Genomic DNA, 17812 nt, shown 5'->3' on the forward strand with positions numbered 1-17812 from the left:
AGCCATAGAGCTATTCATGCTCTTTAGTAAAGAAGAATAAGGAAGTAAAGAATGGATGGCAGAGGAAATTTTGAAGGAACAGGAAACCTGTTTCATGTCTTAAGTTATGGCTGAAATATGCAAACTTCTCGAGGTGAGACAAATCCAAACTTCCATTTACCATCCCAAGACCGACGGCCTGGTTGAACAATTAAAGCAACATAACATTGAAAGAGATGTTGGGAAAGATGATAGTTGTAGATGGGAACAACTTTGACCAGCTTCTTCCCACTGTCCTTTTTTCCATCTGGGTTCCCCAGAGTTCCACAGGATTCACCCCTTCAAGCTTTATAAACCTGTTAAAGAAATGTCTGGAACTTGTGCTTCCCCAGTTGCCTGCCCTGTCCATTACTGTTCGGACATTGAATAGTGTAGTCTTGTCACAGTTCAATCAGGGAGGAGGTGAAGATGACACTGGAACTTGGGGTGAAGGAGGAATCCTAGATGCGTGATCCATTGTCATTGTCCCAAAACCTGATTGAACCATAAGGTTTTTTAATGACTTCCGGAAGCTTAATGAGATATCAAGGTTTGATGCCAACCTGATGCCCCAGGTTGATGAACTGATTTTTTCATGTTGGACCTGACCAAAAGGTATTGGCAGGTCCCCCTTACAAAAGTGGCCAAGACTGCATTTTCAACACCAAATGGCCTTTACCACTACAAAGTCTTGCCCTTTGGACTACATGGCGCCCACACAAAATTTCATCGGATGATGGATTTACTCCTGCAACCCTGTCAGGAGTACGTTGCAGCCTGGCTGGATGACATGGTTATCCATAGTTCGGACTGGGCCTCTCATCTGGTTTGGATAGAGGCGGTCGCTGGGGCCCTACGGAGAGTGGGATCGACTGCCGATCCGAATAAATGCAACAGGGGTCGAAGAGACAGAATATCTTGGATACGTCATCAGGAGAGGGAAAGTGAAACCACAAAAGAGCAAAGTGGAACGCATCGCAGCCTGACCCGTCCCACGACAAAGAAACAGGTGAAAACGTGCATAGTTTGTTTTGCAATAACTAGAAATGTATCCCCCAGTTTGCCTCCATTGCAGCACACCTACATGACCCAGAGCAGACTTCCCCATTACGTGAAATTGTCAGAGACATCGTTTTAGTTGCTGCGCCAGGTCCTGTGTACCAATCCCATTCCGACAGGACCCCCTTCAAAATTTACTTCAGAATCCAAAGCTCACTCACTCACTCACTCACTCACTCACTCACTCACTCACTCACTCACTCACTCACTCACTCACTCACTCACTCACTCACTCACTCACTCACTCACTCACTCACTCACTCACTCACAGACGTTATATAAGCACAGTACATAAATGTCGTACACCTTGTTCTGGATGATAAGGTCTGCTCGGAGCTCTGGTCTCTCAAGGGCTGTCTCTACGGGGTTCAGGTAGAGCTGACTGGAGCCAAGCAGGTATCTGTGCGCATTCTGCGCGTTTCCTCGCTCGGGTCCTCCTCTGTCAAGGCAGTGGGGAAAAACACCCTTATTTCATAAAACAAAACTGCCCATCGTTGTTTTACCATTGACACGTTAGAAATCTAAGGAACAAAGAAAGAAATTCAGTATTTCACAAGATAAAACCTCTGGGAACGACAGCGATTCATCATTATATCACATTCATTGTGCACATTAGATTTGAAGCACATTGACTCACAGTAGCCTACTCACAGACAGCACCATTTATATTTGGATTGTATATTCTTTAACGTTCCCTGTTCAGACCAAAGATTCACCTTGCAACGGCTTGCAACTCGCAACTCCTTGCAACGCCTTGCAACGAGACGGGCTGCGACGTTCTAAAACTGGGCAGTTCACACTGGCTGCAACGCGCTGCAACGGGCTGCGACGCTAGGTGGTTTCCATAGCAACTGTGAACGCTCTGGCACATGCTGAGAGCCGCAACATCATCATTTGCGTAGGTTAGGTTAGATTAGTTAGGTTTGCGATTAGTTAGGTTTGCAATTAGTTTCATTTTTATTTTACTTGAGAGTAGGCTAGAGTTACTATGTCTTGTCATTCTCCACTACATCTGCATTGGAGTAAATAGCTGGAGCTTACAGTTAGTTTAGATTACCCGTTGTTGGATACATTGCATTTTCCGGTCATTTGTCGTCCTCATATCTGTATGTGCACACAATTATTCATGTCTGCGATCATCACAGAGTCCACAAGCAGCAGGTCGCAATTCCCGATGGGTCACAATTCATGACAGCAGACCGTCGAAATCTGCGACCACACTGTAAATGCGGGGAAAATGAGTCAAACTCCAACCAATTTTTTTCAGTTCATTTGTCGTCCTCATATTTGTATTTGGACACAATTATTAATGTCTGCGATCATCACAGAGTCCACAAGCAGCAGGTCGCAATCCCCGATGGGTCACAATTCATGACAGCAGACCGTCGAAATCTGCGACCACACTGTAAATGCGGGGAAAATTAGTCAAACCCCAACCAAGTGTTTTCAGGTCATTTGTCGTCCTCATATCTGTATTTGGACACAATTATTCGTGTCTGCGATCATCACAGAGTCCACAAGCAACGCAGGTCGCAATCAACGATGCCACAATAATCTAGCGCACCGTCGAATTCTGCGCCCACACTGTGAATGCAGGAAAAATTAGACAAACCCCAACCAAATCTTTTCAGGTCATTTGTCGTCCTCATATCTGTATTTGGACACAATTATTCGTCGTAGAATTCAGCAAGATTAAAAGTGCAAATACATCAACAAAATACGACAGTACGGTACCACGGAGTAAGGCCGTGACGTACAAGTTGTTCTGTGCTGTGATTGGCTGAAGAGGAATAGTTAAATCGCCGCGTTCTAAAACTGGACCTTGCGATTTGACATGTTCAATCTCTGGCGACTCCTTGCAACGCCTTGCGACGCCTTGCAACGGCTTGCAACGACCCGTTTACACCGCCCCTGCGACGTTCTAAAACCGTCTCGTTGCAAGCCGTTGCAAGCCGTTGCAAGGTGAATCTTTGGTCTGAACTGGGCTAAGTATCATATATAAAGTGACCTCATTGTTATTTCTCACTTGAGATTGTGTGATTTTGCAATATACTTTTCCAAAAATTCAAAGACGGAAATAAATAAAGAAATACAACTAAGAAACCCCTGACCTGGTTTTGATCTCCTCCTGTCGCAGAGCCCTTTTTCTCTTTTTACTTTGTTTTATTTCTTTATTCTGTTTTGACTTGTGACTGCTGACCGCTTCTGGCTGGTATTGACGCCGTAACCATGGAACCACGGTCCTCAAGACATCAAGTCGGTTAGGGGCTTTTACTTTGAAATGAACGAGGAAGCAGGAAATTGCTACCATGAAGAGAATCAGCTGATCATAATGTTGACAATGCAACCTCCACCACATTGCTTTCGCCTCCGATGTTCCTAACTTTAACATTTAAAGAACGAACATTTAAAGAACGTTGCAGTCCGCAGTGTTCGGTCGATGCGTTCAATATTTAGTGGTCTGCTTGTGTTTGCTTGAGTCGCTGGTTGTTGCAGATCGACCGGATCGACCTGAGGTCCAGACGAACCAGGACCAGCACCATGGACATCCAGGATGAGAGGAGACGGCTGCTTGATGCCGAAGGGACCGATGAGTACGAAACGGTCACCGGCGTACGCTCCGAGCAAGATATCTACCTTGAGTAAGTCCTCCAGGTGTAGTGTACCAGGTTATAAAGGAGCTGTATCTAGAGTAGTACTCCAGGTATAGTGTATCAGTTTATAAAGGAGCTGTAAATAGAGTAAGCAATCGAGGTGTAGTGTACCAGGTTATAAAGGAACTGTATCTAGAGTTAATCAACCAGATGTAGTGTACCAGGTTATAAAGGAGCTGTATCTAGTGTTGGTCAACCAGGTGTAGCGTTCCAGGTTATAAGGGAGCTGTATCTATAGTTAATCAACCAGGTGTAGTGTTCAGGTTATAAAGGAGCTGTATCTAGAGTTGGTCAACCAGGTGTAGCGTTCCAGGTTATAAGGGAGCTGTATCTAGAGTTAATCAACCAGGTGTAGTGTACAGGTTATAAAGGAGCTGTATCTAGAGTTGGTCAACCAGGTGTAGCGTTCCTGTTTATATGTGAGCTGTAGAGTTAATCAACCAGGTGTAGTGTACAGGTTATAAAGGAGCTGTATCTAGAGTTGGTTAACCAGGTGTAGCGTTCCAGGTTATAAAGGAGTTGTATCTAGAGTTGGTCCACCAGGTGTGGTGAACCAGGGTATATAAGAGCGGTATCTAGAGTTGGTCAACCTGGTCTAGTGAACCAGTTTATATATGATCTGTATTTAGACTAAGGATGTACCGTACCTGACAAGGCTGACTAAGTTACGACAAGAGTTGTTTGTCAAAGTGTTGATCAATCCACTACATTAAGCATCAATCTCACGTGATTTCAGTGTGTCGATTTTCTTCTGTTCCTTCAAGCTGATTTAATGGGTGAAGTCTATTTTCCCTCCTGACTACGTATCCATGTATGTGACCAATGACCGTATTCTCACGTTGCCAAGGCATTGACCAATTCCCAGACCCTCAAACTACAGCAACAGTGCAGCTGAATAAGGCTTGTCTTACTTGAGGAAGTACATGCTACAAAACACCGGCAGGGGCCGGAGGTTCCCATTTTGAGAGGATTATACTTTTTGACCTTTTCCTGATATGACATTTGGTTGGGGTGTAGTAGATACATCCCTCTGTGATATCTCATGGTTATCTGTTCGTTTTAGATCCTGTTGTCTATCACTTGAATCTAATTCTGTTTTAACACTCATCCACAAGTGTAATGCAATGTGTCAGTTAGTAATGCCTACTCTCCTGCTGTTCATCTGAGCAGCAAAGTGCAGAACGGGAAGCTGTACCTTGCTGTGTTCGTGTCGGTGCTGGGTCCCCTGAGCTTCGGCTTTGTGCTGGGCTACAGCTCCCCCGCCATCCCGGACCTGATCACGACCAATGACGACCGCGTGCGGCTCAACAACGACCAGGCCTCCTGGTTTGGGGTATGTGGCTTCCTGTCACACATATGACCTTTCTCCTCATCCCCACACACACACTTACTTCCTTATCTCACTCACCAATCTCTTTCCCTTTGTTTACATTTCATTATATCTATACTTTAATATACTGTGAAGTACTGGTACTGGGCCACTTTATAATTTAGATAATTTATATTGTTAATACCATTTGTTTATTTGCCCTGTTTGTTCTGTTTGTCTTTACTTTAGCGTCTATTAATTAATACATTTATTTATTTTGCTTTGTATTTTTATTGTATTGCATCCTGTGTTTTCCACTGCTGCTGTTGTAACCAAGGAATTTCCCCTTCGGTGGATTAATAAAGTGTCATCTTATAGTATAGTTTCTACTGTCTATCTGTCCTACTGTGTGTCCTGTCTGTGTTTCAGTCCATAGTAACGCTGGGTGCCGCGGTGGGGGGTCTTCTCGGCGGTTGGTTGGTGGAGAGGATTGGCAGGAAGCTCAGTCTGATGTTCTGCTCGTTGCCCTTCGTCTTCGGCTTCGCCATCATCACCGCAGCACAGAACCTCTGGATGCTCTACGTTGGCCGCGCGCTCACAGGCCTCGCCAGCGGAGTCACCTCCCTGGTCGTCCCTGTATGTTCCACTCCTCCTACTAATCCTCTCTTTCCTCTCCCCCTGCCTGCACCTCTCTGGCCTTCCGCGCCTCCTTCTCTCTCTCCTCCTTCCTCTCTGACCTCCCTTCTTTCTGACCTCCCTCCTTCTCTCTCCTCCCTCCACCTCTCTCTTCTCCTTCCTTCTCTCTCTCCTTCCATCTGACCTCCCTCCTTTCTGACCTCCCTCCTTCTCTCTCTCTTCCCTCCTCCTCTCTGACCTCCCTCCTTCACCTCTCTCTGTGCCTCTGTGCACCATCTTCAAGACACATTTCATCATCACTCACAGACATGTAAACGTAGCTAGACCGGCGTGACACAGGTGCTCTAAGTCTATTCTTATATTTGTAGCCATGGGTTGAATCAGACTGCAGAGTAGTTACTATTGTACAATTCATGATGGGTGTCGTGCTTGCATGTCAATGAAGACCTAGTAGGTGGTTCTTGAAGCAGTTATATTGTGCTGTTGCTCAAGTTCTATGTGTGAGGATGTGGATATTTAATGCAATCCCCCTGATCCCCTGTCTCCTACCTGCCTCAGGTCTACATCTCTGAGATTGCCCACGAGCGCGTGCGTGGCACCATGGGCTCGTGCGTGCAGCTCATGGTCGTGACGGGCATCTGTGGGGCGTACGTGGCCGGTAGGTGCACTACCTAATGCGTTTTTAGCAGCCACAGGCACCACCAGCGCTGTATAAATGCAGTCAGTTTAAACATCTGACCCTCTCCCAGCTGCTTTTCTTAGCTTCTGCCTCATGCTGTTAGCTCTTAGCTGCCATGTCCAAGCTGCAGGCTGTAGCCAGGGATCTCTGTGACCATCACTCACCATCACTCATCTCTTTATGACAGAGGACCTTTGATTTGATGCACACATTTGTTGGTTTAAAGTTACCTCAGTCACGTGAAACAGTAGGCGTGTTTGTGTTGATCAGTATGCAGCAGGGATCGGTACACGCTTTGGGTTTGAATCTAGTAATATATTAAGTAATTAACTTGAGGTCAAGATCCTGCCAGAGTTAAGAGACACTCGCCGAGTGAGGTGCAGCAACCTGGGATGCAGTTTGACCCTGTTTTTAGGTCGGCGCTTGGCCCTAGTCCAGGTTTAACACAAGGGGCAACATAGAGCTATCTGACAGCACTTAGTGTATTTCATCATGGATTGGTTGATTCACTTCTAGACAATGCTGTCCCCTGCCTGACTCATGGTCCACCTATGTCTGTCTCTGGTTGCCCGAGTACAGGGACGTACCTTGGATGGCGCTGGCTTGCGTTGTGCTGCTCGCTGCCCCCCACCCTGCTGATCGTGGGGATGTGCTTCATGCCCGAGACGCCGCGGTACCTCCTGTCACAGGGCAAGCGGCGGGAGGCCGAGGAGGCCCTGCGCTTCCTGCGAGGCCCCGACGCCCCGGTGCAGTGGGAGTGCGCCCGCATCGAAGAGGCCTGCGACCATCAGGTGAGGTCACAAACCCCCCCCCTGCAGCGTCTCCCTGCGTCCTTCATCTGCTGTGTTTTGGAACTTGGTAGGTGTGTTTTAGGCAAGCCAGGTTAATTTTGACCCCATTATTAACCCAGAGCAGGATATTTAGGATCCAAAGAAAGTATAATGAGAAGAAGGTATTTCAGAATAGCTCAGAACGGTCTGATCTGTCCTGGTAACCTTTGACCTCTGATCCCAAGGGAGCAGGTTTCAAGGTGTCTGACCTGCTGGAGCCCTGCGTCTACAAGCCGCTGGCCATCGGCGTGCTGCTCATGTTCTTCCAGCAGGCCACGGGCATCAACGCCATCATGTTCTACGCAGAGAACATCTTCGAGGACGCACACTTTGACGTGAGCTGGAGGAGGATGGAGGGCTGGACCGTGTAATCAATCAATCATTCAATCACTCAATCAACCAATTGCAAAGTAAATGGGGTTATTTTCACTGCAGTTGTATTAGTACATATCAAGGTCTTAATCTACATCTATTGTGATGTCCGATTTGGTCCAGGTCACGATTAATATCACAACGTCCTTCCGTGTGTCTGTCTACAGCGCTTCTGTAGTGAGTTTCCATGGCGTGTGTGCATAGTCTCGGTGCTTGTGTGAATATGTGTGTGCATGTATGAGTGAGTGCCTGGAGTCACTGTGTTATCTGTCGTCTAGAACCGGGCGCTGGGGACGGTGATCGTGGGCCTGACACAGGTCTTCTTCACGGGGATCGCAGCCCTCATCATGGACCGGGCCGGACGCAAGGTCCTGCTCTGTATCTCAGGTACAGTGTACTATAGCAGGTACATAGTACTAGCGTACTATACCAGGTATAGAGTACTACCGTACTATCCCAGGTATAGAGTACTACTCAGTATACCAGGTATATAGTATTATGGTTCTAAACCAGGTGTAGAGTACGACTCAGTACTGCACTTTCAAAAAAACGTCATATTATTATTATTTGTGATCGTTTGACGCTCAAATCGAAATCGTGATCAAAATTTGATAAATCGCCCAGCCCTGCAGTACTATACCAGGTATATAGTACTACTCAGTAAATAGTACTATAGTACTATCCCAGGTATATAGTACTACCGAACCAAACTAGGTATAGAGTGCTACTCAGTATACCAGGTATATAGTACTATCCAACTAAACCAGTTACAGAATACTACTCACCAGGTATATAGTACTATAGCAGGTATAAAGTACTACTCAGTATTCCAAGCATATACTACTACTACAGTACTATAACAGGTATAAAGTCCTACTCAGTATACCAAGTACATATTACCATAGTTCTGTAACAGGCATATACTACTCAATATACCAGGTATATGGTACTACCCAACTAAACCAGATATAGAGTACTACTCAGTATACCAGGTATATAGTACTACAGTACTATACCAGGTATAAATTACTACTCAGTATACCAGGTATATTGTACTACAGTACTATACCAGGTATAAAGTACTACTCAGTATACCGGGTGCATATTACTACAGTTCTATACCAGGTATATAGTACTACAGAACTATACCAGCCAGGTATAGAGTACTCAGTATACCTGTTACGTAGTACACTACATAGTAATGCAGAACTCAGTATGCCAGGTACGTAATACTACATTGTACAACGCAAACTAATTAATGTTACTGTATCATTACTAAATAGTAGTACAGTGACTTGACTTTTGATATGATCACTCGAATGGTTATTTTCCTCTCCCTTCCCCGACTGATTTGCATCACCGGCATGTATCAATTATGTTCAACAGCCTTAATAATTCTTAGACTGTGGTAACTGATATTGTTCTGCCATGAATACCCGGGAAGATGTAATCTCAAAGCAAGAGGCATTCTGTAGGCTGCATGCATCCACTTTGACTTCGGTCAATGATCTCGTGGATAGTTTAAACTTTAAAATAATAATAATAATTCTGGCTGGATTAAATTAAATCCAATTGACCATGAAACCCTTGAAGAGGGTTGATGCTCAAAAAGCTAAAAGCGTTTCCTACACATCTCTGGCAGCCAACAATAGTTTACCATTTCACCTTAAAAACATGGCAAGAATTAAATTGATGTCGAAACAAGACCTCATCCATGCTCACATTTTTAGGTATGACTACTGTAAGGCACTTCTACAGGACTCTCTAAGAAAGACATTCTCAGACCGCTCCAACCTATCCAGAATGCTGCTAATAGAGTTGAAATAAAACTGAGAGAGCTGGGGTCTCATTTATAAAACTGTGCGTGGGATCGTTACTAAAAGTGTACGTACGCCCAAAAGCCAAGTTTTGCGTGCGCCAAAAAATATTCAGATTTATAAAACCCTGCGTACGCACACCGTACGCAATCATTGCTTTATAAATCACAGAGTGCCTACAAGTGTGCGCAGCTGAATCAGCTTCACGTTCCGCCCTGTACACGCCCCTTTTTAACCATAAATGGTCAATGCAAATGACCTCATGAATGCGATCTGCATATAAAACTCATGTGACCCAGATGCATATAAAACTCTTAAGACTCAGATGCAAGTATTATGTCTTGTCGGAAACAATGGCAGAAGTACTGAGAAAAGCAAAAAAGCGAAATTTCCCGGAGGCTGAAGTGGAGACACTTGTAGGTGAGATGGAGGCCCGAAAAGTAGTTTTGTTCGGCGGTCACGGATTGGATCGCCAACAACAAAAAGCAGAGTGAGCGGCAACATGTTGCTGCAGCAGTGAACTCTGTCAGTAGCACGGAGCGCACAGTCCCAGAATTCAAAAAGAAGTGGACTCGTCTGACATAAAGGTACATATTTTTATGTAGCCTACCAATAAATCGTTATGGTCCCTAAAGACCCTCTCCCTCCGAATCCTGCCATTTGCATGGTCCGCCAGAAGTGCCATATGGTGCAGCATTACCACGGCGCTCACCTCTGTATTTATAGGGTTACGGTAGACTGACCGAGAACACTTAATGAAAAGCATCAAGAGTAACGGACAACGATTGTGATGAGGAGTGTGGCTTGGTTTTCCACACTTGTGATTTAATTGACATTTGATTATGTGTTTACAGTGTCACATAAAAATATTATGTTATTGACACATGTTGGACGGATGCTTTATTCCATGCAGTCGCGCCATCAGTGGACAGTATGGAGTGACGGGATTAAATATAGAGATTTATTTTTATTTATATTCTAAGGAGATGTTTCTGGAGTTATAACTGAGAAATAACGCAGTTGACTCAAATTATTCTGATTACGTAGATTTAACGCATGATACGGGTCGAAATTAAATTTATGAAGGGCGATGATGAAACATTATCGTTCTTCTCACTCTACAATTCTTCCGTCTGACTTCAGTTCACCACCACACCATTCGTGTCGCCAATTCTCCTTTTCCTCTAAACTATGCGTACGCATGGGTCAGAGTTTGCTTAGGGCTGCGCACATTTTCCAAGTTGGTTTTTTATAGATCACAACCTTGGCGTGGAAAGTCACGTACGCCAATTTCAGCCCCGTTTTGTGCGTACGCAACGGTTATAAATGAGACCCCTGGGGCCTCATGTACTAAGACTTGCGTGGATTTCATACTGAAACTTGGCGTACGCCAAAACCCAGAAACTGTCTTACGCACAAATAAATTCAGATGTATCAAAGTGTGCGAACGCATGGATCCAAGCACGTTTCTTTTGTACATCTCGATCAACGTGGAATTGAGCGCACATGCCGAGGTGCCAAACTCCTCCCTGTCCACGCCCTCATTTAAATATGCAATTTCATTTAAATAGGCCTCTGGACCTGAGATTCACCTCTTAATCCGATCACCTGGCACCATGAACAGAGGCAAAAAACGAAACTTCACGGAGTCTGAGCTCGAGATTTTGCTCCACGAGGTAGAAATGCGCAAGCATATGCTATTGGAACCCTGTCAACAGGGATAAATGCAAAACAAAAGAGAAGTGAGTGGGAGTGTGTTTGCGAGGCCGTCAATGCAGTGGGGTCTCAGCAGCGCACACACTCTGAAATTAAAAAAAAGTGGTCAGACCTCAAGGTGGAGGTGAAGCGGAGGGTTTCTGCCCACCGCCGAAGCGTGACCGCAACAGGTGGGGGGACGGGAGTGGGGGAACTCTCCCCCTTCGATTTGAGAGTGGCCGCTTTGATCGGTGACACAGCTCTCACCGGAGTGGTGGGAGCCCATGAAGGGGACGCCGATCATCCCCAAGGTAAATATGCTGAAGTCATAAATGCTGTAATTATACTGGTCATACAATTGGCTGCTTGCAATACACATAAGTCGTGCGTAAAGATGCCAGGATATTAAAGACTTTGACTCGTGTTTATTAACTTAATTTTTTTATTTTTGAATAGACAAGCAAGGAGAGGGCACGGATTGCTCCGTCGGCCCCGGCGTCTCCAGCGCCCTTCGGATTTGACCATTTGCGATGTCCTCTAACAACGCTAACGCAGCCATTTTTAAAACTATTTTCTTCATCCATTGCGCATGCTTTTATAGCCACCCATATAATTGCAAGGTGTGTTAATTGTTCATTAGTGTGTCTCTGATGTGCAAATCACTCAGAGTCATTGTTTTCACCTTTTTTCCCAGTTTCCCAGCGTCACCTCTAAGTGTCACAAAAGGAACAATAGCTGTAGAAACGTGCGTACGACAGCTCTGGAGCTGGCGTGGGGACTGCACATTTTTACGGTCATTTCACGTTTTGTACATCTGAACGTGAGCGTGGAAAAGGACGTACGCCACGTTTTTGTGCGTACGCAACCTTAGTACATGAGGCCCCAGATCACTACCCTGGTGATTTATTTTATAAAGAAGCAATATTTAGTGCCTTTAATGCACTTTAACACCTTATTTGCATTCAAAATACTTCTCTTAATCTTAGAAAATTGAGTCTAAACATTTATCATTTAAACATTTATTGACATCTACAGTAGTGTAGGGAGACACAGAGTAGTCTAGGGAGAATACATTTTTCCATGTATTTATGGAAATATTTTAAAAAACATTCATAATATTAAATTCTCTGCACACCCACGCAAGTTTTTGAAAAATATTTTAATGCTTGATCGAAATGACAGATGAATATATACGTGCCATTTTTTATGTTAATCGTTTCAGTGTTGAAAATAGATGAATAACTATGCCTTTATTATAGTTCCAGGGCTATTCATGACACATGCAGTGCTCTAACTTGGACGCCAAGGATTAACAAGTTAACGACAACCAAAACAGCCTTGTGGTTTAGTACCAAAATACATCTCTCATCTGCTTGTGGCTGGGGACTCTAAAGGCCGTTGCCATGGGTGGACTGTCCACCCACCTTGAAATTGCTCCTCATGGTGACGATAAAGTCAGTTAATTGTTCCCCAACCAAGCTTGGTGTGGCATCTTTTAGTTTGAAGGACCACCGATCTGGAACAATCTGCCAGAACATATGAGGGCTCAAAACACAGCTTTAATACGGAAAATGTATTCTTCATCTAATATTAAAAATATAGATATTTATTGGATTGTACATTTCTCCTATTTTATTATCTTTTAATGAGTCATTTTAATGTTTTATCATGGGATTTCCTCCTTTTGTAGAGCAGAATGAATGACTTTTTGTCTCATCTCATCTCATTTTCGTCCGCTTATCCGGGGTCGGGTCGCGGGGGGAGCAGCTCAAGCAGGGGGCCCCAGACTTCCCTTTCCCGGGCCACATTGACCAGCTCTGACGGGGGGAACCCGAGGCGTTCCCAGGCCAGTGTTGAGATATAATCTCTCCACCTAGTCCTGGGTCTTCCCCGAGGTCTCCTCCCCACTGGACGTGCCTGAAACACCTCCCAAGGAAGGCGCCCAGTGGGCATCCTTACCAGATGCCCGAACCACCTCAGCTGACTCCTTTCTAAGTAAAGGAGCAGCGGCTCTAATCCGAGTTCCTCACGGATGGCTGAGCTTCTCACCCTATCCCTAAGGGAGACGCCAGCCACCCTTCTGAGAAAACTCATCTCGGCCGCTTGTACCCGCAATCTCGTCCTTTCGGTCATCACCCAGCCCTCATGACCATAAGTGAGGATAGGAACGAAGATCGACCGGTAGATCGAGAGCTTTGCCTTGCGGCTCAGCTCTCTTTTCGTTACAACGGTGAGGTAAAGCGAACGCAATACCGCCCCCGCTGCTCCGATTCTCCGGCCAATCTTACGCTCCATAGTACCCTCACTCGCGAACAAGACCACGAGGTACTTGAACTCCTTCACTTGGGCTAAGGATTAATTTCCTACCCGGAGTTAGCAATCCACCGGTTTCCTGCTAAGAGTCATGGCCTCAGATTTAGCGGTGCTGATCCTCATCCCAGCCGCTTCACACTCGGCCGCCAGCCGATCCAGTGAGTGCTGAAGGTCACAGACCGATGATCCAATGAGGACCACATCTGCAAAAAGCAGTGACGAGATCCTCAGACCACCGAACTGCAACCCTGTCCATGTATATCACAAACAGGATTGGTGACTTTTTGATTGAATGCAATATATATAGCACAACATACTACAGCTACATATGGTACTACTATAGGATTCAGTGTACCAGGTACATAGTACTACAGTACTCTGTACACCAGGTATATGTACTACTTAGTACCAGGTACATAGTAATACTCTATACAACAGGTACATGGTACTACATAGTATGGATGCAATAGGATGCAATGGAAAAAATATAAACAAAAATCAAGTTCAGAGCTACAGGGATACTTGAGACGCATCAAGTTTGAATTGCATTTCAGTTATTCACCAGTTTGTAATTCGCCATATTGGTTCTTCAGGGGTTGCTATGACAATCAGCGCTGCTGTGTTTGGCGTGTTCTTCCACCTGACGACAGGCCGGCATAACAACACATCTGTGAGGGCCATGGCGTCAGGGGTCGAAGGGTCACTCGGGGCGGGGCCTGAGGTGGACCTGGCCTGGCTAGCGCTGGCTAGCATGGGCATCTTCATCGCAGGTGAGACTCACAGCATGGGCTAACACAGCATGGGCTAACACAGCGTGCATTTACACAGAATGCAGCGCTTACACACTGCTTACACAGAACTCATACAGTGAAAAGAAGCTGTAGCTGTCAGCTCTGACAAAATAGCTGGAAGCAGAATTAACCAGTTAAACCAGTGTGACACTCCCTGAAGCGCTCTAGGAACCGCTAACGCCTTCAACAGACAGAACAGAACAGAGTACACAAACTGTCCTGTGTTGTTGCTGTGTCCTAATTTAATTGACTGACTGACTGGTGTGACAGAGCCAGCCCAATCACATGCCACCTCTTGTGTAGGATTTGCGCTGGGCTGGGGACCAATCCCGTGGCTCGTGATGTCCGAGATTTTCCCCTCTAATGTGAAAGGCTTCGCCAGTGCGGTCTGTGTCCTTACAAACTGGGGCAACGCTTTCATCATCACCAAATGCTTCCAGGACCTTCTGGTAAGCTCTCTCTCTCTCTCTCTCTCTCTCTCTCTCTCTCTCTCTCTCTCTCTCTCTCTCTCTCTCTCTCTCTCTCTCTCTCTCTCTCTCTCTCTCTCTCTCTCTCTCTCTCTCTCTCTCTCTCTCTCTCTCTCTCTCTCTCTCTCTGAACCAAAGCATGTGAAAATGTAGCACAAAGAATGCTTAACTATGTTAATAGTTAAGAACACAATACTGAACAATAAAAAATATATATACGCATATACATTGAAACATAAGTAAAAGTGAAGTTGAAATTGTATAAAATTACAGGACAGTCTTGACATTAGCATTCAATTTATCTCTGTCCCTCCTCCCTCTGCTCACTGTCTCTATTTTTGTCTCTTTGTCGCTGATCTATCCAACATTGTTACATTTTTCTTGTCGTCACACTGACTTTCAGTTTGTGTGATGTCTGATCTCTGGCAGAGATGTCCCTGGTCTGTGGTGAGGATGTCATAGGTCTCTTGTGGCAATGTCATGTTACGATATCATAGGTCTCTTGTGGTTATGTTGTTGGTCCCTGTTGTGATTTCATTGGTCTCTGGTGTTGATCTCATGTGGCGATTTTGTTGGTCTCTGGTCTTGATGTCATGTTGCGATGTCATCGTTCTCTTGTGGTAATGTTGTTGGTCCCTGTTGTGATGTTGTTCCTCTCTGGTGTTGATGTCATATTGTGATGTTGGTGGTGTCTTTCAGGCCCTACTCACCAATGCTGGGACCTTCTGGCTCTTTTCCAGCATGTGTGCGATCAATGTGGTCTTCACCATTGCCTTCGTCCCCGAGACGAAGGGCAAGACACTTGAGCAGATCCAGGACAACTTTAGAGGAACACCGGCTCAGTGAGCAGCCGGGAGATGCTCTCCTCTAAAGACCTACTTAATGAAGCCACTGCTCCTTCATGCTCCTCCGACTCCTCCTACTGCTGCGGGAGTAAAGTCCTTATCTCTGTACAGGTTCCATTCATAAAGTTGGTGAAAACTTCAGACTGTCAGGAACAAAGGATTGGTGGTGTTTCTTTTTTTATTAGTACAACTTTACCTGTTGCACATACTGTACTTCATGTCATAACTATATATCTCAGTGTGACATTTAAGTTAGTCATTTACACAGGGGACCTGGGAGGGTTTTGTAAAAGGTGATTCAGAATGCACTGTATTGGACATTTCCTGTTGAATATTTGTTTTTTTGCGACTGAATGAAGCTCAGTGACATGAACAGGACATTGATTCTTTACACACGCAACGTACCCTTCTCTGGTACCCTTTTAGTTTTTCAACCTAATTTATAGATGTTTTGTATAGAAATTATAATCAATGCCTTTTAAAATAACATTGCTGCAGTTTTTTTTGCAAAGCATTTCTGACCTGTAGTAGTATGTAGTTTGTATTCAAATTAAAAATGTATTTTTACAATTTACAATTTACAGATTTGTTTTATAAATGTTGGCCATAGAAATCGCAATTCTTGAATCTTATGCCTAAACTAAAACCTTTTAGTACTTGATATAACAAATTATGTTGATGTAGGCTGAAATCTCATTATTTTGGCCTGATTTATAGTAGTAGTATAGTAGTGATAGTTTTTCAGATTTTCCAGATTTCGCCTAATCTGCAGCGCCCAATCTGGCAACGCCGGCTGCTGCATTAGTCTACATATCTGGGTGATTTCTGCAACTAACACTTGTTACTGTCATAAAAAAAATCATGCTTCCATATGAGCCGGTTTGCGAAAGGTCTTGATGACAATTAATTGTGAACCTAAAGACAAAGCTTGGGAAAAAGTCACGCCCTTTCCGTTAGAGCCCATGGGACCTATGGATTGAAAAATATGAATGGGTTTCAATGGAGAGAAAGTAGTTATTTTCTGGTCCCAGTCATTACACATATGTTGATTGTGGATTTAAATTATATTTTTTCAGGTTAAGACTTAGACCGTTTATTGTGCAATTGTTCGGTTAAAGGCTGTAGAGAAAACACAATGAGAAAGACTACACGTCTCGTATGTGACGTCACGCTCCCTGCGACTGGCGTGAACAAGACCGACAATCTTATGGAGGTAGATTTGTGTCTTTATTATGCAATAAAACAGAATAGGTTTGAGAGCAAAACTTTCCACACTGCAATCAAAAAATAGATGTGAGAGCAAAACTGTCGACACTGCAATCAAAAAATGTTTTATTGCAAGTAAAATAAATGTGATAAAAAAATAAGTAACGAGAGAGGGAGTTTTGAAGTCCATGATGAGACAGAGCGGGACTCTGGAGCTGAGAGGACAGATAATCAAGGCGCAGGTATGTCTTCCGTCATAGTAATAGCAAGAATGTTATGTTTGAACTGGTGCATGTAGATTTTTTTGTTTAATGATCTGTGGATATTGTAATGGTTTAAAAAATGCACAATATTTTGTCAGATCGAGACTGGCCAATAGAGACGTGTCTTACATCTTTAGGCGTAGGTCCCGCCCTATGGAGGTAGATTAAAAAAAATATTAATGGGAATCCAAAAGCTTTGTTTCCAATTCCAAAAGTTTTGTTAGGAAATCCAAAAGTTTTGCTTGCGAATCCAAAAGCTTTGCTTGCGAATCCAAAAGCTTTGCTTGCGAATCCAAAAGCTTAGCTTGCGAATCCAAAAGCTTTGCTTGCTGTTGAGCTGAATCTCGTGGGCGGGACCTACGCCGAAATATGTAAGACACTTCTCTATTGGCCAGTCTCGATCTGACAAAATATTGTGAATTTTTTTAAACCATTACAATATCCACAGATCATTAAACAAAAAAATCGACATGCACCAGTTCAAACATAACATTCTTGCTATTACTATGACGGAAGACATACCTGCGCATTGATTTTCTGTCCTCTCAGCTCCAGAGTCCCGCTCTGTCTCATCATGGACTTCAAAACTCCCTCTCTCGTTACTAACTAATTTTTTTATCACATTTATTTTACTTGCAATAAAACATTTTTTGATTGCAGTGTCGACAGTTTTGCTCTCACATCTATTTTTTGATTGCAGTGTGGAAAGTTTTGCTCTCAAACCTATTCTGTTTGATTGCATAATAAAGACACAAATCTACCTCCATAGTTATCCTCCCCTTTGAAAAAATCGGTGAAGTGGAGCAGAGAGATCGCCATGCAGTGGTGCTGACGTACATCATTCGCAGAGCAGCGAAG

The 17812-nt window shown here is 44.3% G+C and overlaps 1 protein-coding gene across 2 annotated transcripts; it reads left to right on the forward strand.

Annotated features, from left to right (window-relative positions):
• Positions 1-3377: 3377 nt before the first annotated feature.
• slc2a8 (solute carrier family 2 member 8) lies at positions 3378-17071 on the forward strand. 2 transcript variants are annotated; one of them, XM_056595969.1, is made up of 10 exons: positions 3378-3719; positions 4902-5064; positions 5470-5676; positions 6235-6334; positions 6935-7146; positions 7371-7520; positions 7836-7944; positions 13976-14152; positions 14477-14622; positions 15340-17067. In XM_056595969.1, exons 1-10 carry the CDS (start codon positions 3619-3621, stop codon positions 15484-15486), a joined length of 1512 nt encoding a protein of 503 aa, XP_056451944.1. In that variant the 5' UTR covers positions 3378-3618; the 3' UTR covers positions 15487-17067. The 2 variants fall into 2 exon arrangements, with proteins under 2 accessions (XP_056451944.1, XP_056451945.1); XM_056595970.1 differs by having other exon boundaries at positions 3384-3719; positions 15381-17071.
• The last annotated feature ends 741 nt before the right edge of the window (positions 17072-17812 follow it).

The sequence above is a fragment of the Gadus chalcogrammus genome, chromosome 8 (genome assembly GCF_026213295.1).
Source record: "Gadus chalcogrammus isolate NIFS_2021 chromosome 8, NIFS_Gcha_1.0, whole genome shotgun sequence".
NCBI classification, from domain to species: domain Eukaryota; kingdom Metazoa; phylum Chordata; class Actinopteri; order Gadiformes; family Gadidae; genus Gadus; species Gadus chalcogrammus.